Raw genomic sequence first — 18,484 nt, forward strand, 5'->3', positions numbered from 1 at the left:
CTAAGGCCAGCATGGGCTTTTGAAACCAGTGGCATACTTTCTCCAGCAAGGCCACGCCTCCCAATCCTTCTAATCCTTTCAAATGGTATCACCCTCTAGTGACAAAGTATTCAAATACATGGGCCTATGGGGACTATTCTTGTTTAAACCACCACAGTGACTCCCTGACCCACAGTGACCCCTGACCCACAGTGACCCTTGACCCACAGTGACTCCCTGACCCACAGTGACCCCCTGACCCACAGTGACTCCCTGTCCCACAGAGACCCCTTTGACCCACAGAGACCCCTTTGACCCACAGTGACCCCTGACCCACAGTGACCCCTGACCCACAGTGACCCCTGGCCCACAGTGACCTGCTCTTGTGCTGTGTTCCAGCATGGGCTACTGCATTCTCTTCGTGCATGGACTGAACAAGCTGTGTGCTGGGCTGAGCCGGTGTGGGGCCACCTCCCTGATGGCGTCTACTGTGTTGCTGCTACTGCTTTTTTCCTGGAAAACCGTGAAACAGAATGAAATTTGGTTGTCGAGAGAGTCCTTGTTCAGGTATGACAGAGCAGGTAAATGTACGTTTTATCCCGCTCTCTTGCTGATGACAGATTTGTTTCCGAGTGAAGTAATGCGGGTATGGCACTTTGTGCTAATCTGGAAAATCACTTTTAATAAATTTGAAGTTTGGGGGGTTTAATTTTAGGATTTTAAAAGTAATATATAAAATTTAACATGCACTCACTCCGGGTGGATTTATAAGAGGAAGGAGATTCCGGGTCTGTGAAATTGGGTGGAAACAGCCACTGATGAGGTGGGCGGCTAAATCAGTCACCAGATGAGTTCTCTATGCCTCGTTTTATCACTCAGCCAGGTGCAAGAGGAAGGTGAGCACACAGCAGGAGGGTAGGACAGGCAGTGACTTCTCTGGAAAATTCCAGATCTTTAAATCATAATCCATGGCCTCACTGTTCATCATCGCTTATCTTAAACATTAATTTAGGTGAGGAAATAAAAGACTTCCTTTTCTGGTGTGTTTTTTTTCCCCTCTGTGATGGAATATTTTTCTGAATACAAGCATGTTAGCAACTCGGGGTAGAGCACTTGCCAAGCACACTGGGTTAGATCCCTAGCATCATTCATACGTGAGTGTGTGTATTGATGTGCTTATGTATATATGTTATATGTATATATACATATATGTGAATGTATGCGTATATGTTTATAAATATGTAAATATATTATATATAAACACATGTGCATATATGCACGTGCACATATGTTCATGTGTATATATGCTTGCACGTGTACATATGTTCATTGTGTGCATATTTACATAGACATGTGTGTGTGTGTTAATCTATAGCTTTCATCCTGTCCAAAGTACGAATATTAGTATTAGTTGTAAAGAAGTAAATGTGTGAATGAATGAATGAATGAATGGAGGAATAAGGCAGATGTTCAGCGGGCTCTGCTACCTTTTGAAAATAATGTGTCTGAGGCTGGGTGTGGTTGTGGACATCTTTAATCCCAGTACTCAGAAGGCAGAGCCAGGCAGATCTCTGTAACTTCGAGGCCAGCCTGATCTACATAGAGTTCCAGGACAGCCAGGGCTACACTGTGAGACCTTGTCTCAAAAAAGAAAAAAAAGAAAAGAAAGGAAAAGAAAAGAAAAGAAAAGAAAGAAAGGGAAGAAAAGAAAAGAGAAGAAAAGAGAAGAAAAGAAAAGGATAGAATGAGAATGTGTTTGATTTTATGACCCTGCAACATAGGCATTTTTAGCGTAGTTAGTTTAGAGTGCCTGTCTGGGTGTCATTGCAGCACAGTCCCACAGAGCGACTGTTTACCAGATGTAACAATGGGTTTTGTGTTGACACTCTCTGCGTGAATACAAAGGATTTGAGCACACTCATTTTGCGTTCAGTCTTCTGTGTCCTGTCCAGTGATCACCTCCTTCCACACTAACACCCTGTCTACTTTCATTTCTTTTTTCTTTTTTTTTTTCAAAAAAAAAAACAAGTTTGAAGATTGTTATTTTATGTGTATGGGTATTTTGTATGCATGCATGTCTGCACACCACATATCTGTCTGGTGCCGACAGAAGTCAGCAGAAGGCATCGGATTCCTGGGAACTGGAGTTACAAGTTGTTGGGAGTCATCATGTGGGTGCTTGGAATCAGGCACAGGGCCTCTGTAAGAGCAGCTCTGCTCTACACATCTGGGCCTCTCCAGCCCTCTTCCCTTTGTGGTGGCCCAGTGAGTTCCTTAGGACTGTTCATAGCTGAAGGCTTACCCAAGGCTAGACCACTGAAGACAAAGTCTCTTCCTACCTTGCAGCTGTTTCATTTCTGCTTGTTTAAATGTGTTCTTCCCTTCACAGTCCTGATAAGGAACTCTTGGGCTTTACCCTTGCCTCCTGTTCACTGTGGTCCTCACAGAACAGAGGCCCCTCCCTCCTCATGCCTCAGTCCAGGGGCACTGAAGTTCAGACACAGAGCTTCCTCCTGGTCTCTCAGTTTGATCTTTCTCTCACTTTCAGTAGTTGACTTTTTATGAAACACTTCCCAGCCATTCTGCTATTGTGTCGAGCATTTCCCCTGAAGAAAGCCACACATTGGGGATGGCATCATATATGATATTTACTCCTTAATCAAAGCAACTTAGGTTGTGTGTGGGGGAGCGTTGGCTCCCAGGACAGCAACCTAGAGTTTAAACCCTCTGCAGTTAACACTGGTAGTTAAACAGTAAGTAAAAACAGCAACAATAATAAGACTGGAGCACACACTGACTTTTTTTTTTTTTGAAGCCCAAACTTTCTGTCCCTTTCAGTGGAAGTTTGTTGGGAGTGAGTAGTTGGTCACTACAGCACAACCACCCCACAGCTGTGCTGAAAGGGACTTTGGCCTGGGAGGCCTTTGAAGATGAGGTGAATTTTTGTGTCAGGGGCAATCAAAGTAATTGATAACTTTAAATAAGACTTTGACGCTGTCTAAGTCCTGGGAAAGCTGGAGGCTTGTAGAGTCTTTTCTTCTTTAAGGCTAGATGTGTATGCGACTTCATCTGTGAGGAATAATGCTGAGCCCACTTGGACACTTCACTACCAGCTGCTGGGGCAGGACAGAGTGAAGGCAGCATCAGGAGTTAGACTTTCTGACGGCTAAGTTCACCTGCTTAACTGCTTTCTCTGGGGCAAATCCCTTAAAGTTCATGGAAAAATAGAGAGAACAGTGTTTATCATCTAACATATGATGTAAGAATAAAACAGTGCATAAGAAATGGCCTTCAACAATGTCTGCCGTGGAGTGAACACTGTGTGCAGTTCTCAGAGTATAACTGTCCTGTGTTCTGGGAGCATAGATGAGAAAGACACAGGATGACAGAGAGGAAGGAACCTGGAGAGGAGGACTCCTGTACCTCCTGATTCTGTGTTACCCTCTCGGCACAGTTCGCACACCTCTGTACCGATCACAAGTCCAGGCAAAGGCCTGGAGATTGAAAGAAACACACAAGAGACCTGGGTCATTCGAAACGAGATCAGCCAAATGCCACTTTATTCAGCTTCTTGCAAAACTAATATACTTTGGCTGCTGCAAAAGGATTACCTCCCAGGCAGGTGGGAAATTACCATACCAAAGATGAAACAATGCCCTACAGCTAATCACCAGCTAGGGCAGAGGGAGCACAGGAGCAAACAGGATGCTTAGCTGGCTGGCCAGAAACCATCCTCAATATTCACCCCAAGGAGCAAGGGTAGACCAGGCCCTACAGACTCCTTGGAGGACCTGGGAGCCAGCTTAGAGAAAATGTTGCTGGAATCCTCTCTCTCAGCATCAGTTACTACCCAACTCTAGCAAGGAGCTTGATCTTGGCTTTGGTTGGAATTTCTGCCCAAATACTTACCAGACTCTGGCCTGTTCATCTGTATGACAGAGCACAGCAGTTGGCATCTGCCCGAGAGTGAAATGATGACACGTGGTGGGCGGGCCCTCGGCCCAGTGTCTGACTGAAGATGAGCCATACACAAGCATCACCGTCTGTTGTGGCAGGATGAAACCTTGGACCAAAGCAGGGTCCAAAACCAAGGAGGGATTTAGCTTTCCTTTGCTTTGCTCTGATGCTCTGTCTGCCATTAGTAATGCCTTAATGTTTAGTCTCTAGCTACGAATTGGAGATGGTTCTACCACCCTGCTCTTCAGTAATGTGAACTAAATGAGCTGTGTTCTAAACCTGGAGAGACGTCTGATGAAGGTGTCCGTTTTGTTGTTGTTGTATTTTGCTTTTTACTCTTTCTTCTATTTCTCAAGTCCTCTACCAATAAGAGGTGTGAGGGAGACATGGAAAATGCATGTGTTAAATGCTGATCGGTATGGGCTGGAGAGATAGCTCAGTGGTTAAGAGCACTGGCTGCTCTTTCAGAGGACCTTGGGTTCCTGACACCCAGCTCACAACCACCTGTAACTCCTGGTCCAAGGAATCAGATGCCCTCTGCTGGCCTCTGAGGGCACTGCACAGACTACAAGATAGCAAAGCACACGTACACATAAAATAAGTCTTAAAAAACAAAACAAGATGCTGATTGTTGACACGATGCTGGGACCTCAGCACTTAGGAGATGTGCATGCCCACACTAATTTGGTTTTGGTGAACATATGGTTCCTCAAGTCTCTCATTGGCGTGATAGAAATAAACAAGATTACGATGTTTTAATGATGGGTGCCCAGAGCAAACTCTAGGATCACCCCACCTAACTGGGTCTCCCTCGCTTCGTTCTGTTATCACCGTCCTGCCCTCCGCTCCTGTGGGTTTGAATTCTTCTGACACAGCATGTTCCCTACCTGTGGCTTTTATAGTGTCTTCCAGGCCCTCTCTGGTGTCACACAGTGCACAACCTCCTTTTGTAAAGCTGAATAATATTCTGTTGTATATATAAGTGACAGTTTGGTTTTTGTTCATCTATTCATGGGCCTTGTAGTACAATGTTTTTGCTCTTTTGTCGTTTTGGGGGTCCCACCACCCAGCTCCCAAATAAGACACAAACAGAGGTTATTCTTATTCTTAGTTATGAATACCTGGCCTTAGCTTGTCTTGTTTCTTTCCAGATTTATAGAAGTTATCCCATGTGCCTTTCCCTCTGGGCATTTATCTTTCTTATTTCTGTAAATCTTACTGTCACTCTTACTCCGTGATTTGCTGGGTGGCTGACCCCTGGCATCCTCCTCTCCTTGTTCTCTCCTTCTATTTATCCTCTCTGCCTGCCAGCCCCACCCATCCCTACCAGCCCCACCTATCCTGCTCCTGCCTCACCGCTAGCCGTTCAGCCCTCCCTTTCTTTTCTTTTTTAGACCATCAGGTGTTTTAGACAGGCAAAGTAAAAGAGTTTTACAGAATTAAACAAATGCAACATAAGCAAAGTCACACACCTTAAAATAATATCCCCAACAGCCTTATGTTAGTATGTCCTGATCATGGTGAATAAGGGGGAACGTTATTTGATGCTGACCCTGGCACTGGTTTCTCAGATGTCACAATGAAGGGTGAGCACAGGCCAACGGGAACAGAAATGAAGAAATGGGACCACATAAAACCGCAAGGCTCCTATAGCTGGGTGTGATGGTCATGGGATCATTAGTGTGAACCGAGAGCTTGGGCTCCGTAGTATGGTTGTTTTCAACATGCCGGGAATAAGTGCAACCGAGGGCCTGGTTAGAAAATGGAGCCCTGGCAGACTCCAGGGGGGAACAAAACCCAGTTCAGCCGTCTTTAGACACAGTGCAGAAGTTCTGCAAAGGGTTGAAGATAGAGTCATCACGTGACCCGGCAGTGTGTCCCTTGAGTCACGTAACCAGTGATGTTTCGTTGTGGTTAGCTGAATGGACTCTCACTTGCTTTGTTGCTGCTGCTGTTGCTATTGTTTTCATTTGGTTTTTTGGGTTTTTGATACAGGCTTTCTCTCTGTAGCTCTGACTGTCTTGGAATTCACTCTGTAGACCAAGCTGACCTTGAACTCACAGAGATCCGCCTGCCTCTGCCTCCCTAGTGCTAGGATTAAGGTGTCTGCCACCACTGCCTGACCTATCACTTTCTTGGCAAGGCTTTTGATGCTTCCACAAACTTCATTTCATCAATTATATAATAATTATCTCTGTAATAATTTAAGTTAGCATAGACTTGATATGGCAATATTAATTTCAATAAATCGTATCAGTAGAGATGTCAGCCTACATTCAGCCCTCTGGTAATGATTCATTTTTGTACTCAATCCCAAATTACTGAAAGGAAGGAAGGAAAGAAGGAAGGAAGGAAGGAAGGAAGGAAGGAAGGAAGGAAGGAAGGAAGGACACACCAAAAATGGATTAACTGAGTGAAGGAAGGAAAAAGAAATTATTCTCAGAGCTTCAGCTTTGTTGGCTGCTCAGTTCTGCTGCTATTCTGGGCTGAGCTCACTGATTTGTTGAGCCCTACCCACTTATGAGAGTTTCTTTCACTACCCCTATCTCCTAACTGCCCGCATGGCCTCACCCTTGTAAGATTCTGAGAATAGACTCCCTGGCCATTTTATATCCCAGCGCCTGGCACAGCATGGTGCCAAGGTGACCACCACACAGATGCTGAATGACTGTAGCGTTTACTTCTGTAAACTGGTTTAAGCCACCAGACTTCTGGGATGCTGCATACATTCTAGACACGGGCATGGGGTCAGTCAGTGTCTTGATGCCCAAAGAGGAAGCCAGCATGTGGGAAAAGAGAGAGAGAAGTCACGGAGAGAGGGCAGCATTTGTCAGAACTCGTCTTGTGCCTTGCCTTGAAGGGCAGTGTTGGTGCTGAGCTGTGCATTCTCCCTTTGTGGAGTCCAACTCGCCTCGCCTTCTTGTGCCTTTGTATTGCACACACATCACTTAGGCTACTTCACTTTCCATCCGTAAGTAAAAAGCCTTCACCCGAAGCAGACATGAAAGAGAAGGGCATGCCCGGAATCCCTCAGCAAGGGGCAGTGCCTGTATCATCTTCTGCAGGGTCTGACTTAGCTTCATCATCTCTTACATCACACTGTGCTCTAACTGGCAAGGACAGACTGGCCTGGACAGCTCAAGGCTTTGTGTCCGGGTAGTGTTCTGCTCCTTCATGTCTGCAGCTGGGTTCTGCTGCGCCTAACAGAAAGCCTCAGCCAAGATGACCACACCTTACCAAGCCCCAGGTGTGTCTCCAGCAGAGAGAAGGGGCCCCATGCTTCCCTGCAGAGAACATCTTGTTCATCATCCAGTTGTGCCTTCACTCCTTCCCTGTGCAGCCACTCACATAATTCACAACACTCAGAAACCTTTTGGACGTGAAAACAGTTGGCATTCAAAGACAGCTTCATAAAACTGGGGATAGAACACAAAAGAACCTGACAATAGTGTGATTCTTGTTTTCTTTCTTTTTATCTTAATGTCCTCTGTAGGTCTGGAGTTCAGACTCTGCCCCACAACGCGAAGGTTCATTACAACTACGCCAACTTCCTAAAAGACCAAGGTCGGAACAAGGAAGCCATCTACCACTATAGAACCGCCCTCAAGTAAGCACCACAGAAGGCCATTGCTTTATACCGTGCCAAGGCCGGTCACGTTACGCTTCTCCTCCCATGGTGTGAGGCCCGTCATTTCTCTTGACAATGAACGCACCCTAGGGAGTAAGAGGGCTCTTGGATTCTGAGTCTCCGGGCTCAGTATTCAAGTCTGTCACAAATGTACTCAGTGTTGCTTCTGCTTTCTTGTTCACTATCTTGCAAAGTAATAATAATGATGATGATGATAATAATAATAATAATAATAATAATAATAAAGTCATTGCTGCATATAATAGTGGGATGATACTCAGCTGGATTATGCAAATTTGCAAAGCAAATTTCTTGTTAAAAGTACACTGTAAGTTTGGGGGGATACATGTCCTAATGGACCTTTAACAGCATGTATATTGACCGCTTTAGGCCTCTCTTATCCCTTTTTCATGTATGCTAAGGGGCACACATGTATTCCCCCCATATGGAGGCCTGAGGTTCCTCAGAGGTCATTCCTTAGGCACTGTACGCTTGGTTTTGATACAGTTTCAGAGGCCTAGAAATTGCTGATTAGATGAGACTAAATGGTCCTTGAGACATGTTTCAAGAAAGCTGAAAAAGAAAAGCAAAGATATATTCCATCACAGGTATTTGTAACGTATGTTTTGGCCTTCATCAAATGTTTCACAGCGTCTCATGCATTTTTGAAGGGAGGCCATGGACAGTCGGTGGAAGAAAAATTATCTACATGTTTATGAATTCTGTCAGCTTCAAATAGACAATTCTGACCCTAACCCACAGCGGGGCCAAAGGTTTATATTAAGTGAAATCCTCTGCCAGTTGCTGCCACAAAATTATAGTTGCTAATATTTCTGCTTCTTTCCTGTGAAACAATAGAAATAAATGTTTACTTCTAGAAGAAATATATGCCCTGAATGAGGGAAGACAATCAGAGCTTAAAGCCAGTGCTGAAATTAGTGAGTTATTTATTTCTGTCAGCCTAGATCCCAAATGTTTCTGATTTAAAATTTCATTTTTGTGTGGACTCCGCTCCCAAGGACCTTCAGCAGATACCAGTGTTTTACTTTCTGTTTTGAAATAGGTTGTCATTCTTTGTGTTAAACAGAAAAGGAAAAACCCCAGGGTCATTCATCACTGTGGCAATTGTCTGTCCTTGGTGATTCAGTTCTGCTATTTCTTAGGCGTTTTTGAGAGAGGTCATCTCCTACCCAAGGCTCATCTCCTCCAACCTTGTTCAGCTCAAGCTATCTGTATTTACTACAGCAAGAAAGATGGTTTTAGCACGAATTCTAATTGTTCTTAATAAAAACCTGCAGTCAGATATTAGGGGTTGAAAGCTGAGAGATCAGAGAAGCAGAGTGTCCAGCGACCAGAGAGTTCTCACGTCTACCAATGCTCAGACCAAAGGGGCGATCCTGTCCTCAGACTGTCTCCTCAGCCTGCACTGAGCTCCTGTCTGCTCCCACCTTATACTCCTCTCTCTGTCCAGCCCTATCACTCCTGTCTCTACCTCCCTAGTGCTGGGATTAAAGACGTGGGATCCCAAGTGCTGGGATCAGGTTTGTGTGAGCTGTTTCTCTTTTAGACAGATTCAATCTCGTATTACCCATGGTGGCCTTGAACTAACAGAGATCCCTGTGCCTCTGTCTCCTGAGTCCTGGGATTAAAGGCGTGAACCACCACTCCCGGACCTCTAGTGGCTTAGCTCTGCACTCAGATCTTCAGGCAAGCATTATTTGTTAAAACACAAAGAAAACCTCATGATAGAGAGTCACTGGGGAAGCAGAAACTTAAAGTCAGTGAGGTCTGGAGTCAGTTCCTCAGTCTCCTGATTGCTGAAATGACCATGTAGACTCCACAGGCAGTGGCATTTATCCACTGTGTTGGTGGAGAGCAGAGGAGAAGCAAGTGGAGCCAGGCTGTAAACCTCAGAGCGCCCAGTGACCTCCTTCCTTCGGCGAGGCGCTGACTCCTAAAGACTCCCTAAGTCTCTCAAACAGCAGCTCCACCTGAGGGCCAGTGTTCAGATGCACGGGCCCCTTTCGTTTCATGTGCACACCGCCTTAGAAAGCATCCTTAAATCCATAACCTTTGGCCACTCTTGCACCAGCGAGCACATCTGACCTGGCAGGTCCGTCAGTTTTACTGTATGCAGACAGAGTTCGTCCCAGGAGAAGTCCACTGATGGGTTTTTCTCCTCCCACGGCTACACAGCATTTCTGGCGCTTTGAACGCTAGCTTGCAGAGGAGACATTTTCAGATCAGTTCCAGCTTGATCTCCCAGAGTCCTCCACAAGTGTGTCGTATCTGCAGCAATAGGTTCTTACCATCTAGTTGTGGGGGGCAACCAATAGCAGTGGTAATAGACTGGTTTGCTGGAGGCATTGTTTGGGACTTCCTGACCAACAACTCCTAGGGAGATGTCTTAGTTACTTTTCTATTGCTGTGCTAAGATACAATGACCAAGGCAACTTATACAAGAAATAGTTTTGAGGGTTCTTAAAGTTTCAAAGGGTGGGTCCATGACCATCATGTATGAATCATGACAGCAGGCACGTGGGCATGGTGCTGATACCACAGCTGAGAGCTTACACCTTGATTCACAAACACAAGGCAGAGAAAGAACTAACTGGGAATGGATAGGCTTTTGAAACCTGAAAGCCCACCCCGGTGACTTATCCCCTCCAATAATGTCACACCTCCCAGCCCTTCCAAAATATCTCCACCAACTAGGGACTAAGCATTGAAATATATGAGCCCATGGTGGGGGGCTGTTCTCATTCCGAACACCACGGGAAGGATCCCACAATGGACCAGGCTCTTTGCTCTTGGATGACAAAATTTTCTCTTGTACAAAAGAAATCTCCAGTGTGATGGTTGGTTTCCATTGTTAACCTGACTGATGAAGAAACACCTAGGGCACTGATGACACCCACCACCAAGTGTACCTGAGAGGGTGTTTCCAGGGAGGAAAGACTGCTCTGAATGTAGCTGGCACCACTCTGTGAGCTGGGGTCTTCAACTGAGTGAAAAGAGAAAGGGAGGATGTTGGCTGGGTGCCAGCATTACCCTTTGGGGTAGGTACGAGCAAGCATCCTCCTTTCCCCTTGCTTTCCCCTTAAGATAGAGTAGGTACGAGCCAGCAGACTCCTTTCCCCTTGCTTTCCCTGTGTTTATCAAAACAAAAGAAGGAACCAATACATCTGCCCAGTGTTTGATTGGGAAAGAATTTACCTAAAATCTGTTGCCATTTGCTTAGCGGACATAGTCTTGTCAGGAGAACAGAGCCCGTCGATGGAGTTCTTTGTATTTCCTCCTGCACAGGATGACTGCAATCCTACAGGGGATCCCATAGATTGAGATGAGTGTCTGTGGGAACACAGACTAACAGAGGAATGAGTATCGAAGACACACGGCTGTCTTTAGAGTCTGAGGAGACCTGAGATGTCTAAGTAGCCACTGCTCTCGGTGCCTCCAGTCTGTCAGCCTTAGCTCCTTGCCATTCCCTTAAAATGCTGTTTAAAAGCTGCTGGGGTTGGGTCGTTAGAAATCAGGAGTCAGCGAGGGTTTCTGAAAGCTCCTTTACATTCTTGCTGAGGGGACATTTTAAATGTCTTTCTCGTGACCATGGCACCATCTGCCCTGTGTCTTTGGAAAAATTGAGATCCCAATATTGTTTATTAGCCAGGTTTAGCTGGGCGGAGACGGTTTCTTTGGCTGGTGTAGTAATTTTACCTGTGAAGTTCTAAAGAGCTTTCCAATATCACTAGTAGGTGTTTGAAATGATTTTTGTTTCTTTCATGTTGATGAACCAAGAAGAAATTACATTCTTAATCTACATACATGCGCACACACGCACACATCAAATGCACACGTGCATATGTGCACATATATATACATATATATGCACTTTTATTATGTCTCATAAAGATTAAGGAATTAACATTACTTAGAAAAATACTGAACTTTAGTGAAATTGTGGCCAACATCAACTGAGTTTCGAAATGGAAGTGTCATTATTTATCTTCAGGAAAGTTCCGTGTTTTCTGGCTGCCTCTTTTCCTCCCCACGTCTCTCTTTCGTTTAACTAGCTTGGCCGAGGCTTCCCAGGATGCAGACTCCAGGGCAGAGGTTTGGATGCAGGAAGTCCATCCAGAGCATTCTCATAAACACAGAAAGGAAGCAGAGAGCAGGACGGACCCTGAGCACTTCTGCAGCGGGGCTGACCACTCAGAGCTGTCAGGAGCAGACGTCAGTCTAGACACCCGCTTGTCCCCCAGGCAGGCAACACCATAGGTGTCTGGTGGGGAGGAGATGGGCCTGGGTAGCTCCCACATCCTGCCAGGTGGAAGCGAGTATCTCCAAACTGAAGGCACACGCTCCAGAAACCACATACTGCTTCTTTCCAGGAGAGGTAGCGCGTACCCAAAATGCATGGGATCTGCAGTGTTTTAGAGTTCATAGCATTTCATCAGAATAAAGTTTTGACTTTGTGTTAATGAGGATGGTGTTGCCACCTCATTCATCTCATTATTATCCCTGCAGTAGACTTCAAGTAACATTCAACTCACTCATCAAATAGCAACCAAAAGCAAGTTCTGACCGTAGTCACCACTCTTCCTGCCCCACCTGCCAGCTAGACCCTGCGGCACAGGCTGGCCTTGAATTAAAACAATCCTTCTGCCTCGGCCTCCCCAGTGTTGAAATCCTAATGGTTCTCCACTGTCTTAGTCACAGTTCTATTGCTATGAAGAGACACGATGACCAAGGACCAAAGCAATTCTTTTTGTTTCTTTGTTTGCTTTGTTTGAGACAGAGTTTCTCTGTGTTAACAGCCCTGGCTGTCCTGTAACTCGCTCTGTAGACCAGGCTGGCCTCAAACTCAGAGAGATCCTCTGCCTCCTGAGTGCTGGGATCAAAGGCGTGAGCTCTGCCACTTGGCGACCAAGGCAATTCTTTTAAAAGAAAACATTTTATTTGGGAATGTGCTTAAAATTGCAGAGGATTAGTCCATTATCATCACAGTAGGGAGTATGGTGGCTCATAGGCAGCTGTGGTCCTGGAGCTGAGAGCTTTAGACCCTGTTCTACAGGCAGCAGGAAGGGAGGGATGAAGGGAGAGAGAGAAGGGGAGAGAGAGAGAGAAAGACTGGGCCCAGCCTGGCATGGGTTTTTGATACCTCAAATCCAAATCCCACCCCATCAAGGCCACTTCTTCTAATCCTACTAAGCACTCAATACATGAGTTTGTAGAGGCCGTTCTTACTCAAACCACCACATTTTACCCTGGCTCCCATAGGCTGTTACCTATATCATAATACAAAATGGATTCAGTCCAACTTCAAAAGTTCCCATAATCTATGGCAGTCTTAATATTGTTTAGAAGTTCAAAGTCTCTTTGAAAGTAAACGGAGACTGTTTGTTCGTTTCCCGATCACTCAGACCCGAATAATCACACAGAAACTTTAATTATAACACTGTTTGGTCTATTAGCTCAGGCTTCTTATTAACTAACTCTTACATCTTAAATTAACCCATTTCTGTTCATCTGTGAATCTCCTCAAGGCTGTGGCTTCCTAGGTAAGATTCTGGCTATGTCTTTCTTCTTTGGCACTTACATGGTGGCTCCCTGACTCCACCTACTCTCTCTATGTAACTCTGTTTGAATTTCCTGCCTGGCTTTTTTCTGCCCTGCCGTAGGCCAAAGCAACTTCTTTATTAACCAATGGTAATAAAGCATATTCACAGCATACAGAGCAGAATCCAACATCATCTTCCCTTTTCTGTCTAAATGAAAAGGAAGGTTTTAACGTTAACATCATATCTAATTTATTTTTTTATCATAACTAAGGAAAACTATAACTATTTGTCTTCAACTCTTCAAGGATCCCAGAAGGATAGAATAGTACCTAAGTAAACAGGAAATATATTATAAGCAACATGTATGTATACCTGTATATGTACAGGTGCATGTGCACATATGTGAAGGTCCAAGGGTGATATTTGGAATCTTTCTTCATTGATGTCTGTGATGGTTTGAATGAGAATGGTCCCCGTAATCTCAGATATTTGAATATTTTGTTCCCAGTGAGTGGAACTATTTAGGAAGGATTTGGAGGTGTGGTCTTGATGGAGGAGGTGTGTCACTGTGGGTGGGCTCTGAGGCTTCACAAAGCCTTGTGTCATCCCCGCCCCCCTTGCCCTCTCTCTCTATGTGAGTTCTCAGCTACTGTTCCAGCACCCTGCCTCTCAGTCTGCTTTCCTGTTAGGATCATCGTGCACTCTAACCCTCTGAAACTGTAAGATCCAAATAAACTCTTCTATAATTTGCCTTGGTCGTGGCGTCTCACCATAGCAGTAGGAAATAACTAAGACCAGGTACACCTTATTGAGCCAGGACCCTGGGTTCGTGGATACAACTAGTCAGCTAGCCAGCTTCCACTGAGGACTCCCTGTCGCTCCATGTATCTTGGCATTTGTATGGGTTCTGTAGACTCAAACTCTGGCCTTTACCCTTGAGCAGCAGGAATTTTATGCTCCAGTGTATTTCCAATGCTCTGCTTCCTTCTTGTTTTGTGCTCAGGATCCTATCACATCCAGTGCTGAAATGATCTGACTTTCTTTAGATCTGTTGCTGTGACCATCTGTCTCAGTTCTGGTTTCTATTGCTGTGAAGAGACACCATGACTATGACAACTCTTATAAAGAAGACATTTAATTGAGGGGGCTCACTTACATTTTCAGAGGTTCATTATCATCATGGCGGGGAGCATAGCAGAATGCAGGCAGGTGTTGTACTAGATCTGAGAGTGCCACATCTTGTCATTAACGAGAAATCAGCTGACACACTGGGCAGTAACCTGAGCATAGGAATCCTCAAAAGCTGTCCCCACAGTGACACGCTTTCTCCAACAAGGCCATACCCACTTCAACAAAGCCACGCCTCTTAATAGTGCCACTCCCTATGAGATTATGGGGGCCAGTTACATTCAAACTACCACACTGCTCTTCATGGGCACTTTCTGTTGCTCTAGAAATGTTCTTTAGTTGCTCCAATTTTAAACAACTCTTCACATAAGCCTGTCTCTATTTCTTCTTCACCTGCTGCATAGGCTATTGGGTCTGTTGACTTTTTGCCTCTCAAGTGAAACAATCTCCTAGATACCCACAGCCTCTTCTCTGTGTCCTCCTGCTTCCTGGAACCCCTGGGACTGCACTCTCCAAGGTCACCAGCTGTTTTCCAGCAGATGGGCCTTAGAACCACCTGACTATTGGAGCAGCTGACTGTCCTCATCCTCACATGGACACCCTTCTATTCCTGGTTGGTTCTGAGCATAGTGATCCATGCTGTTGGTCTCCCTGGTATTTCCTTAGATGCTTCTTCCTCTGATAAACCCTTAATAAACAGTGCTCTCCCTCCCCTCTTACACTAGGCTTTCTTACTTGGGGTATTCACTTCCTTTCAGAAAGCTTCCCTTTGCTTCTTTGTGCTGCTCGGCCCTCAGATGTGTCTGCATTGCCTATCATTCCTCTATGACATCCACATGACTGGCAGGCTGCAAGGCACTTTTACATCCTTCCTCTTGCACTACATACTCAGCTACCCACCCTCTCTGCAGAACCTCCCATTCCTACCATTGCACACCCAGCACCCACTGTCTCCACAGAGCCGGCCCGTTCCTACCATTGCACACCCAGCACCCACCATCTCTGCAGAGGCTGCCTGTTTCTACCATTGCACACCCAGCTACCTACCCTCTTTGCAAAGCCTGCCCATTTCTACCATGTCTGGGTAAACTGTCTCTGGTTCCCTGAGTTCTTTGGCTTTGCTTCCTTCCCGTGGAACACTGTTGCCACTCTGTTTGGTGGTATGAACCTGGGAGAGCTGAACCTGAAAATGAGGTGGGCTGAAGTCTCATGCAATAGCCAACTTTATTCAGAGCATTGGATAATTTTTATTCTGAGGATATCCTAAGGGTTGGGAAAAGTCATATGAACAAAGTTCACTTGAGTTCAAATTGTATACAATGACAAGGGCAAGGTCACATGAGTTTAGGCCGTGTGTAGTTACGAGAACTACTTGTGCTTTGGAGCATATCCTGAATAATAACAGGTGAGACAGTGGTAAGCTGAAGTAAACACCCATGCCTGGTATCATACCTGGGAGGGACACAAAGGCATATTTCAAGAACAAATTCATGTTATGGAGGAACAGGTTATAAAACTCTTACCTTTCTCACAAGCTCTCCAAAATCTCCTCACATAATCCCTCTGGATGAGAATGAGACCACTACCACAACTTTAAAGCCAAATTTGAAGCAGGCTTTATTAACTACTGGCCCGGAAGATTCGCACTGACCAGATCCATGTCCAGGGTTCCCAAAGAATAGCCTTGAATTATGTTCGGTACCTACAAGGCATTGTGTTTCCTGCCTTCATCCAATGTAGCCAAGCATACATCCTGACTTATTTCCTGCCTACATACCTCCCACCTATGTGTGGTCAAGCACATCCTGTGCCGTTGGGGCAACCAACCTTGCTTACAGACGTGGCTGGTTACCCTACTGCTTACAGCTGTGGCTGGTCACCCTGCTTGGACCACAGCCCCCAGCATTCCAGGGAGTTATCCGTCCTTGGGCAAGTGGGGCTTCCGGGTTAGAGACACTTTTGATTTATAGATCTCTGAAACACAGTAATTAAAACTTAGTAAAACTGCTGCCCTCACAACCCCGTCGCTTCTCCCCCTGATTTGCCCCTTCAGGCCCCAGCCTCCACCGTTACTGTCCCCCGTCATCCGTGTTCTCCCTGCTCCCCGCAGCTCACTGATTCCATTTTTTGCTGAGGTTGTCTTGCTGCTCTTGGCCTTTGACCGAGGGGATGGCCCACTGTAGGTGCCTGGTAAATGCTTGTAGAGGAGAAGCCTGTGTGACCATGGTGCACAACCTCTTGCTATGCCCAAATCTGCTAAGTTCCCGCAAAAGCCAACAAGGAGACCAAGTCCCGTATGTAAAAGCAAAGAGCCTTTATTTTAATCGAGTTTGCAAACTCGGTCTCTCCGCATGTCCAATGTATTGGAATAACTGGAGAGCCCTGAGCTCAATTAGAATTGGATTTTTATAGTTAGTAAAGGTGGGGTTGAGGGGTTTCTTAGGTTCAGGACCCCTGATTGGCTGACATTTGTTTAGGGGTGTCCTGGTGAGTGCGTGCTGGTAAGTGGTCCTATCTACAGCAGTTGGAATGTTAGACTTTTCCTTTGAATGGTCTGTTCTTGGGCCAGTGGTTGGGTAATCTCAGCTTGCGATTCCTCCCTCAGGGTAAACTCCTGCCTCAGGGTAAACTACTGAGACTCAGGCCTCTTATTAAATTATCGATGGCCAAGTTCTACTCTGGCAGGTGATAATAGTTGGAAGTAAAGAACTTTCTTTGGCTGACTTGCCCATACTTAGTTTATTATGACTGCCCCCCCCAATCTCAGTCACCAAACACTTAGTGACAGTCACACCTTGGTGCATGATACTTCTTAGAGAGCTGTGGGCAATGAGGGCAGAATAACTCATCCTGGCACAGGGCTGATCTAGGTATTGGCAGATTTATTCTTCCTAGTCATGTTTTCCTTTGTGATCATTTTTCTCTCAACAGGAAATAGAAAATTAAAAAAAAACAACCTTAGGGCAGTTAACCTCAAATAAATTAATGTGTGCCAGCATGGACTCATGTTATCTTTATCTGAGTTATTCTTTACCAATTAAGACCCAGGAGTCAGATACTGGGGTGAAAACCTGCTAGATCAGAGAAGCCGAGAATCAACCATCTGACCTTCCTTTTTGGCCAGAGACCCCGACACCCCCCTCTCACCTACCCCCGACCCCCCCCCCTGCAAGAGATATCTTCCTCCTCTGAGTCCCTCCTACTCCCCCCTGTGCATCTCTCTATCTGTATTCTTGGGTCTTCCACATTCTCTATGCTAATTCTTGTCAGCTAGTCACTGACTCCACCCCCTAATTCAAGGCTAATTTTATTAACACAGTCCCAGAGTGTCACAGTATGATCAAACATCCCACAACAGAATCAGTAACAGAGACTTGAGGCCAGCATGTGCGTGGTATGCTAATAGCGCAGATAGCCCTTTGTAGGAGAGTTCCTTTCAGGCCTGACAGTCACGATGATTTTAAGAGAGCAGGCAGTGTTTGGAGTAAATAAGTCTCTCGGAAGCCAACATTTTTACATGTTGCATTGATTTCACTCCTTCCTCTGAGAACTGGTTCATATTAGGTCATAATTTAAGTGAATTGCTCAGAGGAAATAATAAAGATACGCTAAATAAAAGCTCTAACTCACAGCAATTCATTTATTTGCTGAGGGTTGTGTGACTCATGTATTATTTGGGAAAACAAATGGATCAACAGAAGTAATTTGCCTCTTTAACACCTAAGAAGACAAGTGCCTCTGGGGTGGGGTGTGTGTATGTGTGTGTGTGTGTGTGTGTGTGTGTGTGTTTGTATGTGTGTGTGAGTGTGTATGTGTGAGTGTATGTGTATGAGTGTGTGAGTGTGTGTGTGTGAGTGTGTGTGTGTGTGTGTGTGTGTGTGTGTGTGTGTGAGAGAGAGAGAGAGAGAGAGAGAGAGAGAGAGAGAGAGAGAGAGCTATTGCTTTAGCTCATTTTCCCAGCCTCTGTTTCCTCAATGGTAAAACACTACACAGGGAATTTTTACATAAGGTGATGTATGACTACTTCAAACCGGTTGCATTTGTACTAGAACGTACTGGGTTGAGCCTTGGCTTGGCTTTTCTGCATTAAAAACCAGCTCTATGGCTAAGTGACAGGCAGAGCAAGTCTTGTACCCACTAAGTCTGTCCACTCCAGGTCGTCAGGAAGGGCTGACTGGTCAGCTGTCCTGCCGTATCGCAGGAAGGACCGACTTGACCCCCTCCCTCTCTT

The 18,484-nt window shown here is 45.5% G+C and overlaps 1 protein-coding gene across 1 annotated transcript in view; it reads left to right on the plus strand.

Annotated features, from left to right (window-relative positions):
• The window catches only part of Tmtc1 (transmembrane O-mannosyltransferase targeting cadherins 1), a 204,997-nt gene that overhangs the window by 141,911 nt on the left and 44,602 nt on the right, over nucleotides 1–18,484 (plus strand). Inside the window, exons 10-11 of the mRNA XM_087903940.1 lie at nucleotides 379–546; nucleotides 7,430–7,543. Coding sequence (XP_087760066.1) covers nucleotides 379–546; nucleotides 7,430–7,543 — 282 coding nt within the window. The remainder of the gene's footprint in view (nucleotides 1–378; nucleotides 547–7,429; nucleotides 7,544–18,484) is intronic.

This window comes from Myodes glareolus, chromosome 3 (assembly GCF_982192425.1).
Source record: "Myodes glareolus chromosome 3, mMyoGla1.1, whole genome shotgun sequence".
NCBI classification, from domain to species: Eukaryota; Metazoa; Chordata; class Mammalia; order Rodentia; family Cricetidae; genus Myodes; species Myodes glareolus.